Source organism: Cydia pomonella, chromosome 3, assembly GCF_033807575.1.
Source record: "Cydia pomonella isolate Wapato2018A chromosome 3, ilCydPomo1, whole genome shotgun sequence".
Classification (NCBI taxonomy): domain Eukaryota; kingdom Metazoa; phylum Arthropoda; class Insecta; order Lepidoptera; family Tortricidae; genus Cydia; species Cydia pomonella.
The window spans coordinates 27,336,973-27,353,732 of NC_084705.1; the positions used below are offsets into that span (position 1 = coordinate 27,336,973).

General features: G+C 39.0%; 1 protein-coding gene across 3 annotated transcripts in view; it reads right to left on the reverse strand.

Moving 5' to 3' along the window:
- Positions 1-16,760, reverse strand: part of LOC133516448 (pikachurin) — a 230,271-nt gene that overhangs the window by 86,561 nt on the left and 126,950 nt on the right. For all 3 annotated transcript variants that reach the window (XM_061849398.1, XM_061849397.1, XM_061849400.1), the window contains 2 exons: positions 16,441-16,555; positions 1,572-1,773 (listed from right to left, as the gene is read on the reverse strand). In XM_061849398.1, coding sequence (XP_061705382.1) covers positions 1,572-1,773; positions 16,441-16,555 — 317 coding nt within the window. The remainder of the gene's footprint in view (positions 1-1,571; positions 1,774-16,440; positions 16,556-16,760) is intronic.

Consider the following 16,760-nt stretch of genomic DNA (forward strand, 5'->3'; position numbering starts at 1 on the left):
AACTACACGGGAAGTCCGTCTACTCGCCGAATTTTTAAAAATACTATTGTTTTTGCTTAATTAATGATTAAAATGATCTGTCACTATAGCTTAATTATTATAATTATGAAATTCTTCATCGTATGTGATTACAAGCGGTCACGTAAGTGAATAATTAACGGAGCTAGAATACTCCAATGTAAAAAATAAATAAAGTATGCCGGTCTTGCCCACAGTCACCTTAATCTACGCAATTCAAATCAAGATCTCATTGGGAAAACTCTAATAAGTGAAAATTTTGTTTTTAATTTTTCTCATATAAAACATAAAGCTAGACAAAAATAAAATAGCACTCGACTTTTTAATTTATTCGATAGAAGACATAGATACACGCGTGACAGAGTGCTCAGAATAGAAACAAGACAACGAAAATAATTTTCTACCCCAGAACACTACAAATTATCACTGCTCTAGGACAAACATAACTTTAAAAACAATTCGAAACTATCGGCTAACCTAATTCCAATTTAGCGAAGTTTCTCTCGCCAGCTCCAGGTTTGAAAATTGCGTGAATATTTCCAGCACCGTTTTACAGACCATTTGCGGCCATAATTGGATCTGGTTCACTGCAGACCGCTAAACGAATATAACTGAGTTATTCGAGACGTAGCGAGAAGTCGGCCATGGAGTTAGGTGCAATTTAACAAAGGTAACTCACGAGTTTGTTGCTAAACGTGCAATAGGTATACGTTGTTCGATGTGTAAGCATGCAGGACTACAAGAGGCCAATTCGAACGTATATTCTGATATCTAAACGTATTTGTCCGTTACCAGCCTGTATTTTTGATACCGCATAACCACAGGGTAGTTAGTTTAGGCTTTAATGAACACACTTTCATGGGTTTTATAACAAACAGACGACTTTTATTTTTCCATATAAAATAATTCAGCAAGCAATGTATCACTACTTTGTTTTAACTCAACACGTCGCATTCAATGACGCGACTGTGCAACAGTCACAAGTGACTATGATATACGAAATACAGCATTACGCTCTGGTAGTTAAAAATAAAATCTGAATATAGCACTAAAACCAACGCCAAGTTTAAGTTTGCGGTAATATCAAAAATACACACTGTATGTATCTGCGCTAGCAGGATAAACGGGCGAACGAAGTTAAGGAAATTTCAATTACCTTTGGCCAAATGGGTGATGTTAATTTGTGGGTTATTTGCGATCTATGTACAGTAAATTATGAACTTCAACAGAATGTCAATTACAAAAAAAAACACTGGTACCCAATTTACAGGTGCCGTACCTATATTTGTCGACACAAAAACACATGTGGACAACTTTTTTTTTTAAACGTTCATTTCGCGAGACTTTTAAGGAAAGTGACCTACATAGCACCTAGAGTCAAACCAAGCTAACTCTGCAGCGATTTTGATAGCAGACTGTGCAAGAGTTATTATATCATAATTTTGTAGGAGTTTGACCCTTGAATTTTAGAAACCCTTAGCGCAATATGACCATTTTTCAACCCTTGAAAATGCTTATTTTTCCTGTTCAACGAAGTACTTGTTTGAACTTACCTGAGCTCGACATGCCCGTTTCGCAGCAGCAGCGCGAGGTAGTCCCCCGACAGGTCGTCGTGCTCGCCCGTGATCAGCAGCACGCCGCGCGCACGCTCGGGCCGCACGCGCAGCCGCAACCGCACGCGCTTGTACGCGCCGCGGAGCGCGCGCAGCGCCACCCACGAGTGGCCAGAGAAGCGCGGGGTTGTAATCTTTGTGTCTGTAACGAAAAATTGTGTTGAAATACATTTTGAAGTTGCTATATTTCGATCCAACTAGACTGCCATTCATCATGACCAATAGGAAATAATTTAAAAACAATGGACCACGAGACAACAACATTTTTTATGACTAATTATTTCAGGCGAAAGCTTCTAGAATAGTTAATGGAGATGTATCACTAAGCCTCGTGAGCTTCATTTGCAATTCCGTTGGTGAAACTTGTATATAGAAATACAAATATGTAGAAAGAAATACTTATTTCTCGATTGATAATTTGTAACTTAATCCAAAAAAAAAAGACGAAAATCTACCGATTATAAAGTTAATTTAAACATAATATATATTTTATTACCCTATATCTTATTACCCTTTAACGGGCAAGACAAAAAAAATATGTTACAGGATGGTCTTTTTGTGACCGTTGCCCTATAAATGATGAGTGTCCCACTGCTGTGCAAAAGCCTCACCTTTTTCCCGCCATTTGGTCCAATGCACACTTTACAATATTATTACATAGTAATACTTTGAACATATTTTTTCCTAAACTATCATTTCATCAAACTATTTATTTTACAATTTCCTTCGTATTACGTATCCCGTGTGTATCGCCTTTTAAGAAGCCATTCTACGATTGTTCGAAAGAGACAGGCACATCATTTTGACGGACTAAAAGACTCAATTGTGTCGGATTGAGTTAAAATTGAACCAGTCTCGCCTGCCATTCCCAAATTCAGTTATCTCAACTGAAATCCAAAGGGTGACAATTGTATATTATATTTTCAGATTTAATATTGCATTAAAGTGCACTTAGCGCCAAATCGAATGACACGCCCTTTGATGGCGATAACACAATCCAGGACGTTAAGTGGGACGATTGGGGAGGGATCTTCATTATGGTAAGGAGGCTTGTGCCATGAATGTACTGTCGGCAGAGTAAAGCACTTTCTTATGGTGAAGAACATTCACACTGTACATAGATGGCCTATACGCAGATTCAGCTTTGAGAAAAGGTAAATTAGAAATCGGTTTTAATATTGATAAAATTTGGCTGGTTTGAAAAGCTTCTCATTCTGGGCGGAATAAAATACAATATTTATTAAAGCTTGTCCCTAAAAATGTATATAATTCACAACATGTCATTTTTATAAAACCTGAAAATTTACTAACGGTTCGAAAATATTTTGCTTCCTGAACACTGCAATATATTAATATAAATATAATATGGCTTATTACATTACAAAAAATACAAAAGAATAAAAATATGTTGTGATTTTACCAATTCTACGACACAATAGGTGTAATGCCATTGTCATTCATCACGAAAAAAAAATACCTGTCATAATATTGGATTTGACATTGTCAGTTAAATGATTGGATTTCAAAACAAAGAGAAATTTATTTACATAATTAAGTTACTATCCACAAATCGTTTTTAAAATGGACAAAGCCGTATGGATCGATGAGGTATATACTCCTCCAAAGTATATCAAATACTGTTTCGTCCCTTACCTACTGCAAAAATAACAAAAATGATTCGTCGAAGATATCGGTATAAACATTTAATTACATTACATTTGTTAGTGTTTATCCGTCGATCCGTCGTATCCGTATGAAAGCTTATTCATGTATCAGTATCCGTTATAATATCCAAATCGTCGTAGAAATCTGATATTTTATCAAAATTGTATTCAAACAACAACGGACTAGTTTAAAACATTGACAATGACAGACAACGTCAGATTAATTAAGTCATGTTTTTTTTTCTACCGATATAAGACCTAGCTTCTAGAGTAGAACTAGAGTTACGCCATTTTAAAATAAGTACACATTTAAAAAATGTATAATAATAAAAAAAAAAACTATTAGCGTATTCCTCATTTCACTTAAAATGTAGAGAACCAATAAAATTATAGGGTCTGAAAATTGAAATGTTGTCAATTATCTATCAGTTGATTAATGAAAATACCATAAGGTAATTCAGAGAAATATTTTTTCGGAAAAACTGTGAAATTGCGCTTACATTGTATGTAACACCCCTATTGTGTTATTATATGAATCCACCAAAATCTGAGGAAAAAAAATCGGCTGAGCCGGAAACGGGCGGAGTTATTTTCTCTGATAAATTGAGCTGCTGTCGTTACAGCAATATCGTCACGATTAAAATGTTAAATTCTGTCACACATTCACACATTTTATGAAGGAGTTTGACAGTGATGTCATCTGTTTTTGTTTATACTGGTGCCATCTGGTGGCCAACTGAGCCAACTCATTTATACGTAACTTTCAAAAACAAATCTCTAATCTATAGTATGTACCAGTCTATTTTCATGCATACTTTCATGGCAGCCTGTACCCTAAAATGCTGACTGTACATCACGCGTCACTTGAGACGCTTATGGCTTCCTGCTCTGTCACGCTCCCGCCCCGAGGGTGTGAATGCGAGGGTGCTGAAAAAGTTACGCGGCGTGAATCGAAACACTTTGCGTAAATTAATCGAGCCCTGAAGATATATCTGCTGGGAGGCAATCTACTTTACATCGGTAATCTTGTTTTAAAACGTGTAGCTTACTTTTCGATAAATGTGTTCTTCAACTTTTGGCGGCATTTGTGCGAAAATAGTATTTTATACAATCGTTATATTATATAAGTTTTGCAATCGAGTACCATGTTTAGGTAACGAAGCTTGCTGAGTTGCCTTAGTAAGGTACGAGATTGAAAAGCTTGAGCAAGGTCATATCAAAACAAGAAAGATAGTTTATTTTTCAAGTAGGCATAATTACAATGTGCTGATGAACGTCAAATAAAGCTATACCGGCTCTAAGTCCTCTGAACCAAGAAGATTTAAATCCCCCCTAAATTGTAGGAGGGTATCCCAATATGGGACCCTCAAGAAACTCGGCGGGACATATCTTTTCAAAACATTACATCTTATAACTAACATGCATTAAAAAAAAAACAATTTAAACTAATATGGAATTTAAAAAATATATCTCATAAAATAACACGGAGTAGGTACCTTTTTATAAAACTTTGATGCACTAGATTGTTAATGCAGGACGTTATCATTGCCAAACATCCCTATCCATAATATAATCGATTATTTTATAGTATGCTTGCGAAATAATGAAAAACTTAACAAAATATTAAATCAGAATCGGTTTCTTGTTATTTACTTTAACCCGGGATTTAATCTCGTGTAACTACCTCTAATATTTAAAATTTACCTCTGACGTTTAAGTCCCGTGTTAAAGTAAATAATGTGTATAAATCGTGAAAGATCGAACCGGTCTCCTGTTTTCAATACTCGTAATTTTACACTTTCGTAGCGCAGGAGTGCTACGGTTGCTACGCCGTATTCCGTAGCATCATTTTCCTGCTAAAGGAGGGAAACTGTACGCATATGCATGACACAGTATATATGTCATGAGCAATAAATGGTTTCAAGATGTTGATTGTACATCACGCGTCACTTGAGACGCTTATGGCTTCCTGTATTGTCACGCACCCGCCCCAATCGTACGAAAATAAGGGGCGTTGGAAATTTATGCGGAGCGAAACACTATACCTAAATTAATTGAAGCCAGAAGATATATCGTTTGGGGGGTAGTTACACGTTGTTATTTGATAGCTCATGACATCGCAAATCTTGTGAGAAATGGCTTCTGACATGAAGGTGAGTTGACAGGCTAAGCATCAAAATTAAATGTGCCTGTCAAGTCCTGTAATCCGCGCGACTAACGTCGAAATCCGACTTTGTACGTCCATACGACCACAAAGAAGTAAAAATTTAATCGAATTGAAACTGTCGTGAGACATACTAAATTAAACTAATTTTACGGTTTACACTCGCGTGTTTTTAGTCACTCGCGCGACCATAGATTTATAACTAACCTAGATGCCTAGTCTGTACATCCCTAGTGAAGCCATTTCGAGTACGACATTATGTCGCCCTCGTGTCATCGTATCCGAACGGCCCTCGCAGTACTCAAGGTCGAGTTGGTTTGTGTACACCTCCTGGTTATAAATTAAAAAATACAAGAAAGATGGTTGTTTGTGCGGTGAATTGGTGTCACAACACATCAGTGAATAAAAACATACCGCCTGATATAACATTTCATGCGTTATCCAGTTTAATGTGATATTTTTACGTAATTGTAAATACAAAAATCCAAATTTTCGTCAGCCGCCATTACTTATAAATGTTGCCAGGTGATATGAATCTTTTTTCCTCCAAATGAGGCATGACGATTACATTGATAAAATTAATATGCTTACTTTAAGTTCCTTGTATGACTATAGAAAATATTCTTTTTTAGTTTTTCATTCTTTTATTTCAAATTATGTTTTGTCTTTTATAAAATTACAGTTTAAATTCATATTTTTATTTTGTGTGATATTCGTTTTAGATTTCCGACTGATCCGCTTCTGTCTGCGAGATGGACGGAAAAAATTAGATTAATTAGGAACGATGCAATATGGAAACCGACTAAACATAGTCGAATATGCTCTCGCCATTTTGATGAGCAAGTAAAGTAAATTTTATTTGTGGAACACAGGTGTTACAGTTAAGGTCTGTAAAAACGAAACGCAACTGTCACTGTCGCACTTATATGGAAGACTGATAGAGAGACACAAAGCGTTTCGTTGTTCGAAGCAATAGCGATTGCCACCTTGGCTAGGCCTGCAGGTACAATTACTAGTACTGACGATAAATAGTTATTTGTTTTACAAGTGGAAAAGTTGTTGTTTAACCGCTCGTGCTAATATTGCTACTCGAGCTAAATAAAGATCCAAAATGTCGAAAAATGGAATCTTGAGCGTTGCGAGGGTTTCAAGTTACGAGAGTTAAACAAATTTTGCCCCAAGTGAAACACAAAACTTTTCACCACACTAACCCGAAGAAAATATTAGTTAAATAAAATCAAACCAAATCAAATCCAAATGATCGTCATTAAATATTTATCATTTAAAATCATTATTCCAAAGTCAATTCTACCAGCTATTATCTGTGCACATTTGTAAAATAAAAAAATAAACGTTTTTTTATTTAAACATTATTTCACAAAGTACAGAAGTGCAAAGTCCTTAAAAGAAACCTTGAAAGCTTTTGCTACAAATTTAATATCTACATACACACTCCCAAATGATTGATAGCCAAGTATAAGGATGTGGTTAAAATCCATCTACTTTAAGGGGAATAAATGAACTCTGGCAACCCGTTTTTGTATATATGTGTGTGTGTCGCTGAGCGTAAGACACGAGCGTCGCACGCACACATCGATCGAGTTTCGGCTTCACTTTTGGCAGATTAGCCTTATAGGACTAACTGTCTATGTGTGATAGGTCAGTGCGCGCGACATGTTTCGGATAGCCTAGGTCTCCTTTCTTAAGCACTAACTGTGCGAGCAGCGTTCACGACGGCCGTGCTTCGCGTACTGTACAATAAACGTAATTCATGTAGCGCGAGTGACTAACAACACATGTGTGTACTTAAACCGTGAAATGAGTAAAAAAAATTAATATTTGCTTTTTCATTGTTTAAATGTTTATTATTTAAAAAAAATACCTTGAACCAAAAAAGAAGAAATTGATGCCACCAGGCTCTCTCTAGCAGCTGCTTTTCTTCAACGATCATCGCCGGATGGCGATATTGGATCCGATTGGCAACGGATCCGATATTGGATAAACAACGTGAAAAGGCTCTTACGATACAGGACTCGCGACTAAATACAAGTTACTGTACCAATGTCGCTGTACTGCGCCGTGACGCTGCTTCTCGTGCTTGTTGCTTCTATTTAGTTAAGGCTTGAACAATTGAACATCGCAAGGAAGACAACACTGCCATAGAACAAGTAGTAAATCATTTTTGAATCGACTAATACGTCTGCACGCAATGCAATAAATTTTCAAATTAAAGGAAAAAATTAAAAAATCAGCCCCTAGGCCAAGACTCGTACTTGCGACCCATTGGAACGCCTTCTGTTTTAAAAAATTGAGCAAGGCGTATCAAGTATCTTATTGCATCACCTAGGTTCGGGGCTTTATTTTACTCCTTTTCAAAGTTGACTATTTACAGATCATGCTTATTACTTATTATGTTGTACTATTTGTTTGTCTCATTGTATTATGGGCTAAAGCCTGGCATAAACGATATTTTATTTATTTGCTAAGCTTTATACCTTCATTAACCATCTTTAATTCCAAGAAGGAAGAGGTTCTGTATTCGATACTTCAAACATATTAGTTGGTCATGCATATACGTAGGATAATATTTTATTTTATCCTTTTTGAATTTGGTTTTCTTTTGTTTGTTAAGTTGTCCTACGGTGTGTCGAGATATGGAGAATGCAATGTGCTGTAATACCAAAACGGATACCCTGTTCCAAGGAGTTCAAATATTCGTTTTACTACTTATTACATTGCATCCTATTCGCCATTCTTTCTTCGCGCACCGTGTCCGAGTAAAGGAAGGTATATTGAGGTATAGCTCAAAGGTCCGATAGTTATGTTGATGCCTCAAGTATCCCCTCGACGGATGGCGGGCCGTGGGGTCATTCTCTGAATTACTCACCTGCCCTTCTGATCGGGGGCCGATAACTGCCCCACATTCTTTAGGTGTCGATTAGGGCACTACCCTATAGCTGCGGCTCTCAAACTTGCCTTGATATATAACTATATCAAGGCAAGTTCTGACTAAGGTCTGTTTGTATATCGTACACTAAGACCAGACACCAAAAAGAATGGGACAGTCTGACGGGTCTAAAGCACTCAAAGCTCTTCAAACAAGGAGTAGACTCCGGTTGGAGCAAAAAGCTATGGAAACTTAGCAGGAGACAACTCCAAATTATAACAGGGGTGTTTACGGGCCATTATGGGATCAAAGGGGTTTTGGCCAGGATGGGACAATCCGACAACACCGATTGTCGAATGTGTGGTGAAGAGGAAGAGACAGTAACACACCTAATGTGTGAATGTCACGCCCTCGCCAGACAAAGAATGAAGGACTTTGGAGCAGGCTATCTGGGACCAAAGGAATTCAAAAGGCTACCCATAAGCTCCATCATCCGGCACATGGAAATGGTCAAAAAGGCTCTTGAGTAGCTAATGGGTCTCTCCTTAGGGGGCAACTACACTACAAAAGATCCCTATGAGTCTAAGTGTATCCGCAAGGGCCCCCGGAAATTAGAAGATAAGAAGATAAGGTCTGTTTGTATATCTCAGATACTTAAATGATAAATCTTTTGGCCAAGTTACTACTCAATCTATTTGGTTTTATAGGAGAAGCTGATTCAGATACCAGATTTTTATTGGTAAAAAAGTACAGATTTTTACACGTCAAAATAAAAATACAATATTCATAATTTAAGATATATTTAATAACTTAAATTTGCGGTTTAGCTATAATAAAATACAATTTCAAAATGACAGTTATTTACGCGAAAAAGAGAAGAGTTAAAAAGCATAGTTTTTACTTGTCTTTATAGTCTCACTTTTAATTTCTGCTTATTTCTAAAAAGCCCTAAGTGTCACGTTAAAATGGTACACGTACACCAAAGCTTAGTGGGGAACAATGAACTCAGTCGAGTTATTATTAAATTACGAAGTTATTTTTTGTATGTTTTCTGGAATGTTAAAACGTGATTTTCATTTCGTGGTATTGCATTGTTTGTTCTGCCCCTCACGGTGGCACGCTTGATATAAGTCTAAAGTATGCTTGCTTTAGGTTTTATAGGTACCAATAATTTTGTATTAAGTATATTGGATAATTCCATTTGACAGTAGTCGGTTCAAAGAAATGTAAATATATCTAGCTCCGTAATATAATTTCTCCTGACGTAACTAGTTTGGGCCTGGAAAATAAAAGTTTCGCCTGTAATCGGTTTTAGCAAACCAAACTTTGAGAACCACAGCAATCATTTTATCGCGTATCTCAGATCGAGAGAAGTTTATAATTCGCCGTATGCCAGAGTTGGGTGTTGGGGTGACTTGCATTTTCGATTTGCATAATATTACATTCCTCCTTAGGAATTTTCGAAATAAAGAAATATATCATTAAGATATAATCTTTAGTATCACGTACTTGCCTTCCTATAAACACGACACGAAGCCAAGATGGATCATAAAAAAATGCATTACAGGGTGCAAAATAAAATCAAATCACTTTTTAAATATGATTGAATATCTACGCGAGTGACAGACAGAAAGACTGCCCTACCACGCATTACCATTACTACTGAATAAATAATAATACTAGAGTCGGACCAAGATAAGTTGGCAGCGATTTTGGAATCCCAGTGAAAGTGTTATTTTAAACGTCAAACTTCTATGAAATTATGACGTTTACTTAACACTTGCACAGGCTGGGCTATCAAAATCGTTGCTACCTTATCTTCGTCTGACTCTACCGTACAGAAAGGAAACTTCCTACAAAACCGAAGTTTGACAGCGATTCAGGGACGAAGAATGTTGTCCCTCTCTAATGTATGGCACTATCCCTTTCGGCTATTTAGGGTTGTCAAAATTCAAGTCATTACCTTATCTGTGGTTGTGCACGGAAAGGAACGTCAAATTTTGCCAACCCTAATAATTGCTTGTAGCAACATTGAGCCGAACGGAGCCGAGAACGCCCGACTGCTGCAGTTTCTCCCGACTGACAACAACATATCTTTGCCGTTAAAAAAATAACAGAAAATTTAATTGACAAAAATATTTACTGCGGCACATTGTTGATAATGTTAACAAAAATTTGTGTAGAATATTTTGAAGATAATACTTTTTTTTGTTTTATTTAAATAATTGTACCTATTTATAATTTAAGAATTTGGACAAAATTTATTTTTCGCTCCTCATTTTTACACAAATAAAAAAAAAACAAAAAAAGTCAAACATGGGGGCATAGCTGCGGTTATAATATACATACATATATATAATAAAATTAATAAACATCAAAATATGTTCAAACATTTTCCATAATGTTAATATCCAGTGCTCGTTCTAAATCTGGAGGCGAATTCTGATTATTTCGATTGATTCACTTTTTACACTGACAGATCATATACATAACTAGCGACGTAGCGACCCGCCCGGCTTCGCACGAGTTAATAAATTAAACACCTCAACCTTCTTCAAGAATCACTATCGATAGGTGTTTTTTTTTTACAATTATTGTCAACTATTAATATTTTTGTTTGAAATATATTTTACTTAAAAAAAGTTTCTTACATTTCAATAAACAACGGCAAAATAATTCAAATTCAGACGCAACTTAATAAAACCGGGACAACAGTTTATTTTTAAACATAATTCCCAAACGCTGATATATCTGAGGCAGCCCGACTCAATAGCAAATGTCAGAAGCAAGTTATCCGCACCTTCCGGTCCCTCGGAAGTGGCTCCCGTAATGGCGGCCTGTACTTCCGGTCTAATAAAATCGAATCGGGAACATTGTTGCACGGATACATTTATCCGTTAGGGCAAGTTACGTAAATGCTCGCGGTTATGTCTAAATAAAGCTTCAGGCATTCTTCGTCCATCTCACTTGTAGTAGAACTGTTTTGAAAGTTACATTGAACGAGTGAGTGAATAATTTTACTAAAAATTAACCTCATCGTTTTTTTTAACACCATTAATTTCAAGGGTGTATTCCTGAGCTTAAATTTTGTTCCTATCTCAGAGACACCTGTATTCTAATTAACTTCAATTTAGATAATCAATAATTTATTTTTATCAGATCACGCCTCTACGAGCGTGAGCGTGAGCTTAGGCCAGTTTACACATTGTTTAGTTTTTAGTATGAGTTTATACATTTGCTACTAATGTCATAGTCTTCAATTGTTTGGTTGAGTTAAATATAATGCCCGTGTAGCATTTAATTAGTTTAGGTTTGGTAAATGTACTTACAAGGAAAGGCACCCAACTGTCCGGTTCCGATTTGATTTATATTTATATATGTTATAGTCATTTTTTCCTAAAAAAATCGACGTTCGAAGTTTTATAATATCTTATCGCTAAAGATACACATAAAGAAGGGTGTTTTCTTAGGAAAAAATAGTTTCAGTCGATATAACAAAACACGTGCTCATTATTTTTTCCTGCTCTCAAACATATACTCAAACCAGCCATTAAGGCTGTACAGGGCGAAAGGCGAATCTTCTGCGCCTCAAAGCAGAACCAACTCACTAGGGAGGATACCCGAAACAAAACCGAGCATGCCCAACGGCTCCAAGGTGGCAGCCCCACCATTGGGCTAGGGTACAGTGGGCTAATCTCTCGCTTACCCGAAACTCACTGATTAAAGAAACCGAAACAGTGCAAAACCGGACCGATCAAAACACGACGACCTTTGGCATGAAAACACGGACACGAATTGCTTGCTGGAATGTGCGAACACTGAGCGACGATAGCCGACTAGCCCAAGCAGAAGCAGAAATGCTAAGGTACAAACTGCAAATACTCGGACTCAGCGAAGTACGTAGGAACGGATTCGGGGAACTGAGAACGTCTAGAGGTCTGACACTACTTTACTCCGGGAAAGAAGATGAAGAAGACGTACGCGAAAATGGTGTGGGATTTCTCCTCACCGATGCAGCGAAGAAGAGCCTCCTAGACTGGAAACCGATCTCAGAACTAATCATCACAGCCCGTTTTAACACAAGAGCCCGCAAGATATCTATCGTTCAATGCTATGCGCCTACGAACTTGGCATCAGAAGACAAGAAAGACGATTTCTATAGTGCGCTCAACTCTACTCTGAAGAACATCCGAAAACAAGACATAGTTATCGTCATGGGAGACCTGAACGCCAAAGTCGGGACAAACAACGATGATTATCAAAGACACATGGGCAGACACGGGCTGGGAGTTCGCAACGAAAATGGAGAAAGTTTCTTGGAGTTCTGCCTGGACAACGATCTTACCATCGGAGGGACGCTTTTTATTCATGGAGAACACCACAAATACACGTGGAATTCACCCGATGGAGTCACCAAGAATCAAATTGACCACCTTGCCATTAGCGCAAAATGGCGCTCATCTCTGCTCGATGTCCGTAACCGTCGAGGGGCGGATATTGACAGTGATCACCACCTGTTGGTGGCCGAAGTGCGGCTCAAAGTAGCTGTAGCTCGACGCACCGACAATACTACCAAAGTAGGCAAACAATTTGACGTCAAAAAACTGCGGAACCTAGAAACAGGAGACGCTTTCAAATTGGAGCTACAAAATCGTTTCTCGGTACTCGATGCGGACTCTACCTCAGTCAACACGGAGTGGAATCGCATTAAAATGGTCTACACAGAAACCAGCTCCGTCATTCTTGGACTAAAAACACACAAACGAGAAGACTGGATGTCACAAAAGACTTGGGACCTCATCGAAGAAAGAAGGGAACTTCATCTTAAATCTCTGGTGACCAGCGACGCGACATTACTAGAAGACCTGAGGCTGCAATACCGTCTGATCCGTAGGCGCATCTACCGTAGTACCCGGTATGATAGGCGAGTTTGGACAGATGGTGTTGCCGATACCGCCCAACGGGCTGCAGACTTCGGTAATCTCAGGGAGATGTACAAGGCAACAAGAGTCTTGGCCGGAAATCAGAAGCGTAAAAAGAAACCTCTAAAAGACAAAGAAGGCCAACTGATTGTGACATCCGAGGGACAGCTAGAACGCTGGCGTGAGCATTTTCAGGATATCTTCCGTGTCCCCAACGACCCCAGCACTGAAAGCGCACCCGCAGATAACTCGCCCTTGCTGAGACTAGATATTGACGTGTCTCCACCTACAGAACAAGAAGTAGCGAATGCCATCAAATCGCTCAAAAACGGCAAAGCCCCAGGAGTCGACCTCATCACAGCGGAGATGCTAAAATTTGACCTGCCGACCGCCGTGAATGCCTTAACACCACTCTTGAATAGCATTTGGCTTGCTGAAGAGTTACCGGACGACTGGAACAAGAGACTTCTCATCACCGTGCCAAAAAAGGGAGACCTCAGCAACTGTAGCAACTGGAGAGGCATTACTTTGCTTTCGATCCCATCCAAGGTGCTCTGCAAGATCATTTTGGATAGGTTGTCGAAGGCCGTTGAACCTCTCATACGCAAAGAGCAAGCTGGATTCCGACCCCACAGATCATGCACGGATCAAGTCAACACACTGCGTATCATTTTGGAACAGGCTACTGAATGGCAGAGGGAAATGTACCTAACGTTTGTAGACTTCGAAAATGCCTTTGATACGCTAAAGTGGGCTTGTATCTGGAACCGTTTACGTGAAATTGGGGTCCCCGAGAAAATCACCAACCTCATTAAGGCTATCTACAAGAATTACTCTTGTAGAGTGACGCACAATGGCCTCGTCTCGGAGGATATTCCAGTGAATGCGGGTGTGCGACAAGGGTGTCTTCTTTCTCCTCTCCTCTTTCTTGTTGTTCTCGATGGCATCATGCATCACACGATCGACAATAAGCGCCGCGGCATAGAGTGGGGACTCTCCAACGTCTTAGAAGATCTGGACTATGCCGATGACCTATGCCTGCTGAGCCACACACGCGCTGATATGCAAGCTAAGCTGGACGACCTTCGAAGTGAGGCAATGAAGACGGGACTCAAAGTTAACATCCGGAAGACCTAGGAGATGAGGTGCAGGGCGGCAAGTACCGTGCCGCTCCTTATTGGCACAGAGGCTGTGGAGCAAGTCCACAAATTTACTTACCTCGGGAGCGTCGTGTCAGAAACTGAAGGGACCGAAGAAGACATCGCTTCGAGAATAACCAAAGTAAGAGCAACCTTCGCACGGCTCCGACCCGTATGGCAATCAAGTAAACTGACTCGGAGAGTCAAGCTCAGAATATTCCGATCAAACGTAAAAACCGTATTGCTATATGGATGCGAGACGTGGAAGGTTACAAAAGACATCTCGCGCCAGCTACAAGTCTGTGTTAACCGCTGCCTCCGCCGCATTCTCGGTGTATACTGGCCCGAGAAAATCTCTAATGCCAGCCTCTGGAGATGCTGCAATGAAACCCCGATCGACCAGCAGATCAAGCGCCGGAAATGGAGTTGGATTGGGCATACACTCCGAAGGGATCCTAAACACATACCGAGGCAAGCCCTAGACTGGAATCCCCAAGGAAAAAGGAAACGTTGCCGTCCAAAGCAGACCTGGCGCCGGACTATAATTGCAGAGGCGAAGGCTATTGGGAAGACTTGGAGCGAACTCAAGCACGAAGCTCAAGACCGATCCAGATGGCGGCGCACTGTGGACGCCCTCTGCCCTATCTAGGGGACATAGGACAATAAGTCAAGCCATTAACTAGCAAGTTGCTTGAGCATCACTTTCTATAGGAGTCAGAACATTTAGTAATTTTTTAGTACTTTGGAGGACAATTTTATTTCTCCCAATAGGTTGAGTTTGGGCAGCTAAAAAAAATACGTGTCTATTATTTTAGACTACTCTATAACATATATATAATAATAATAATTGATAGCCTATATACGTCCCACAGCTAGGCACAGGCCTCCTCTCATGCGCGAGAGGGCTCGGGCTACCTTTGGGTACCTTTCCTTGTTAGTCATACCCCGAAGTGAACGGAATTCAATAAAACAGCGTCTATAGTAGTTATAAATTCTGTGGGTACTGGTAGTTTTTTTCAATAATTTCACGCTAAGGTTATATCCATAGGTATTATCTTTACCTTTTATATTACCTTTGCAGTCGATAAACGATTATTATTATTGTGAAATCAAATCACAAATCCAAATCTTGGGATCAATAGTCAAGCGGACCCCAGGCTCCCTTGAGCCGTGGCAAAATCCCGGGACAATGCGAGGAAGAAGGATTATTGTGACAGTTCTAAATATTTTGTTTTTACTCTTAAATCATACAATTTACAAAATAAATAAGATCAAAGTGAAGGTAGGCAATTCTTTCTCTTTTGAGTTACAGACGTCTAAAATTCAAATCCAAGTACTTTCAGTTGGTCAGATTTTCTTCTAATATTGATATGATCAATCCATTAGGTACTTATACAGACCCAGGTCATTTGTCGTAAGGGAAAGTAGGTACGAACAGTTTTCTAAAGAAGCACTCGAGGCTTCGCATTCCTTAACAGGCTTCACAAGATTTCTCAAGAACATTGTAAACACAACTTGAGACAAAATATTGAAGACAAAAACCTAGCCGAGTATGTTTATGGGTGTACTGCTATTTCAGCGAAAATTTTGCAGAACTAAGACTTGATAGTTTTCAAACCAACGTTTCAAATTAATATTTTTTAAACGGGAATATGCCATGGTTACGGTTCGCCTAAATGAAGTTATGAGGAAATCTATTTGGGAAGCGATATTTGAGATAGTTATTTTATCGATACATAGTAAAACATAATCATAATTCTTGGGATTAGTTGCCAAGTGAATCCCAGGCTCCTAGCTCCCATAAGCCGTGGCGAAAAACTTGGACAAACGCGAGGAAAATAATGATGACATTAGCAAACCATATTATTTAGGCTAACGTCTACTTCACTCATATTACTTAGCAGCCGGAAATCGGACGAACACGTTTGTCGGGGCGCATCTCAAAGTGATCGCGCATCCGCCACTCCGGCTTCAACCATGTCAAATGTAATTCTTACATTGATGTTCATGTTGTGTTAACATTAAATACCAACCTTGTTTGCACTTCGTTGGCGATAGCGGGCAGGAGCAGCGCGCTCCATCACAGGGAGCACAGTTGCAGTTTTCCACCGCCGCCGTCCATGGAGGCGCCACGGTTGCGTCCGGAACCTGTCATAAAAATGTCATCACAGATACAGAAAAGTACCGAAATGTTGAAACTTCTATAATTGCACGTAGAGTTTTCTATTATGGAAAGGGTTCTTTTGACAATATGCGTATTCTTTAACATAAAAGTTCTAGGCGATCAGGTCAATAAAGAAGGTCAAGTAATGATGAATGTCTGATATTCTTCAGTGAATTTCACAAAGGGATA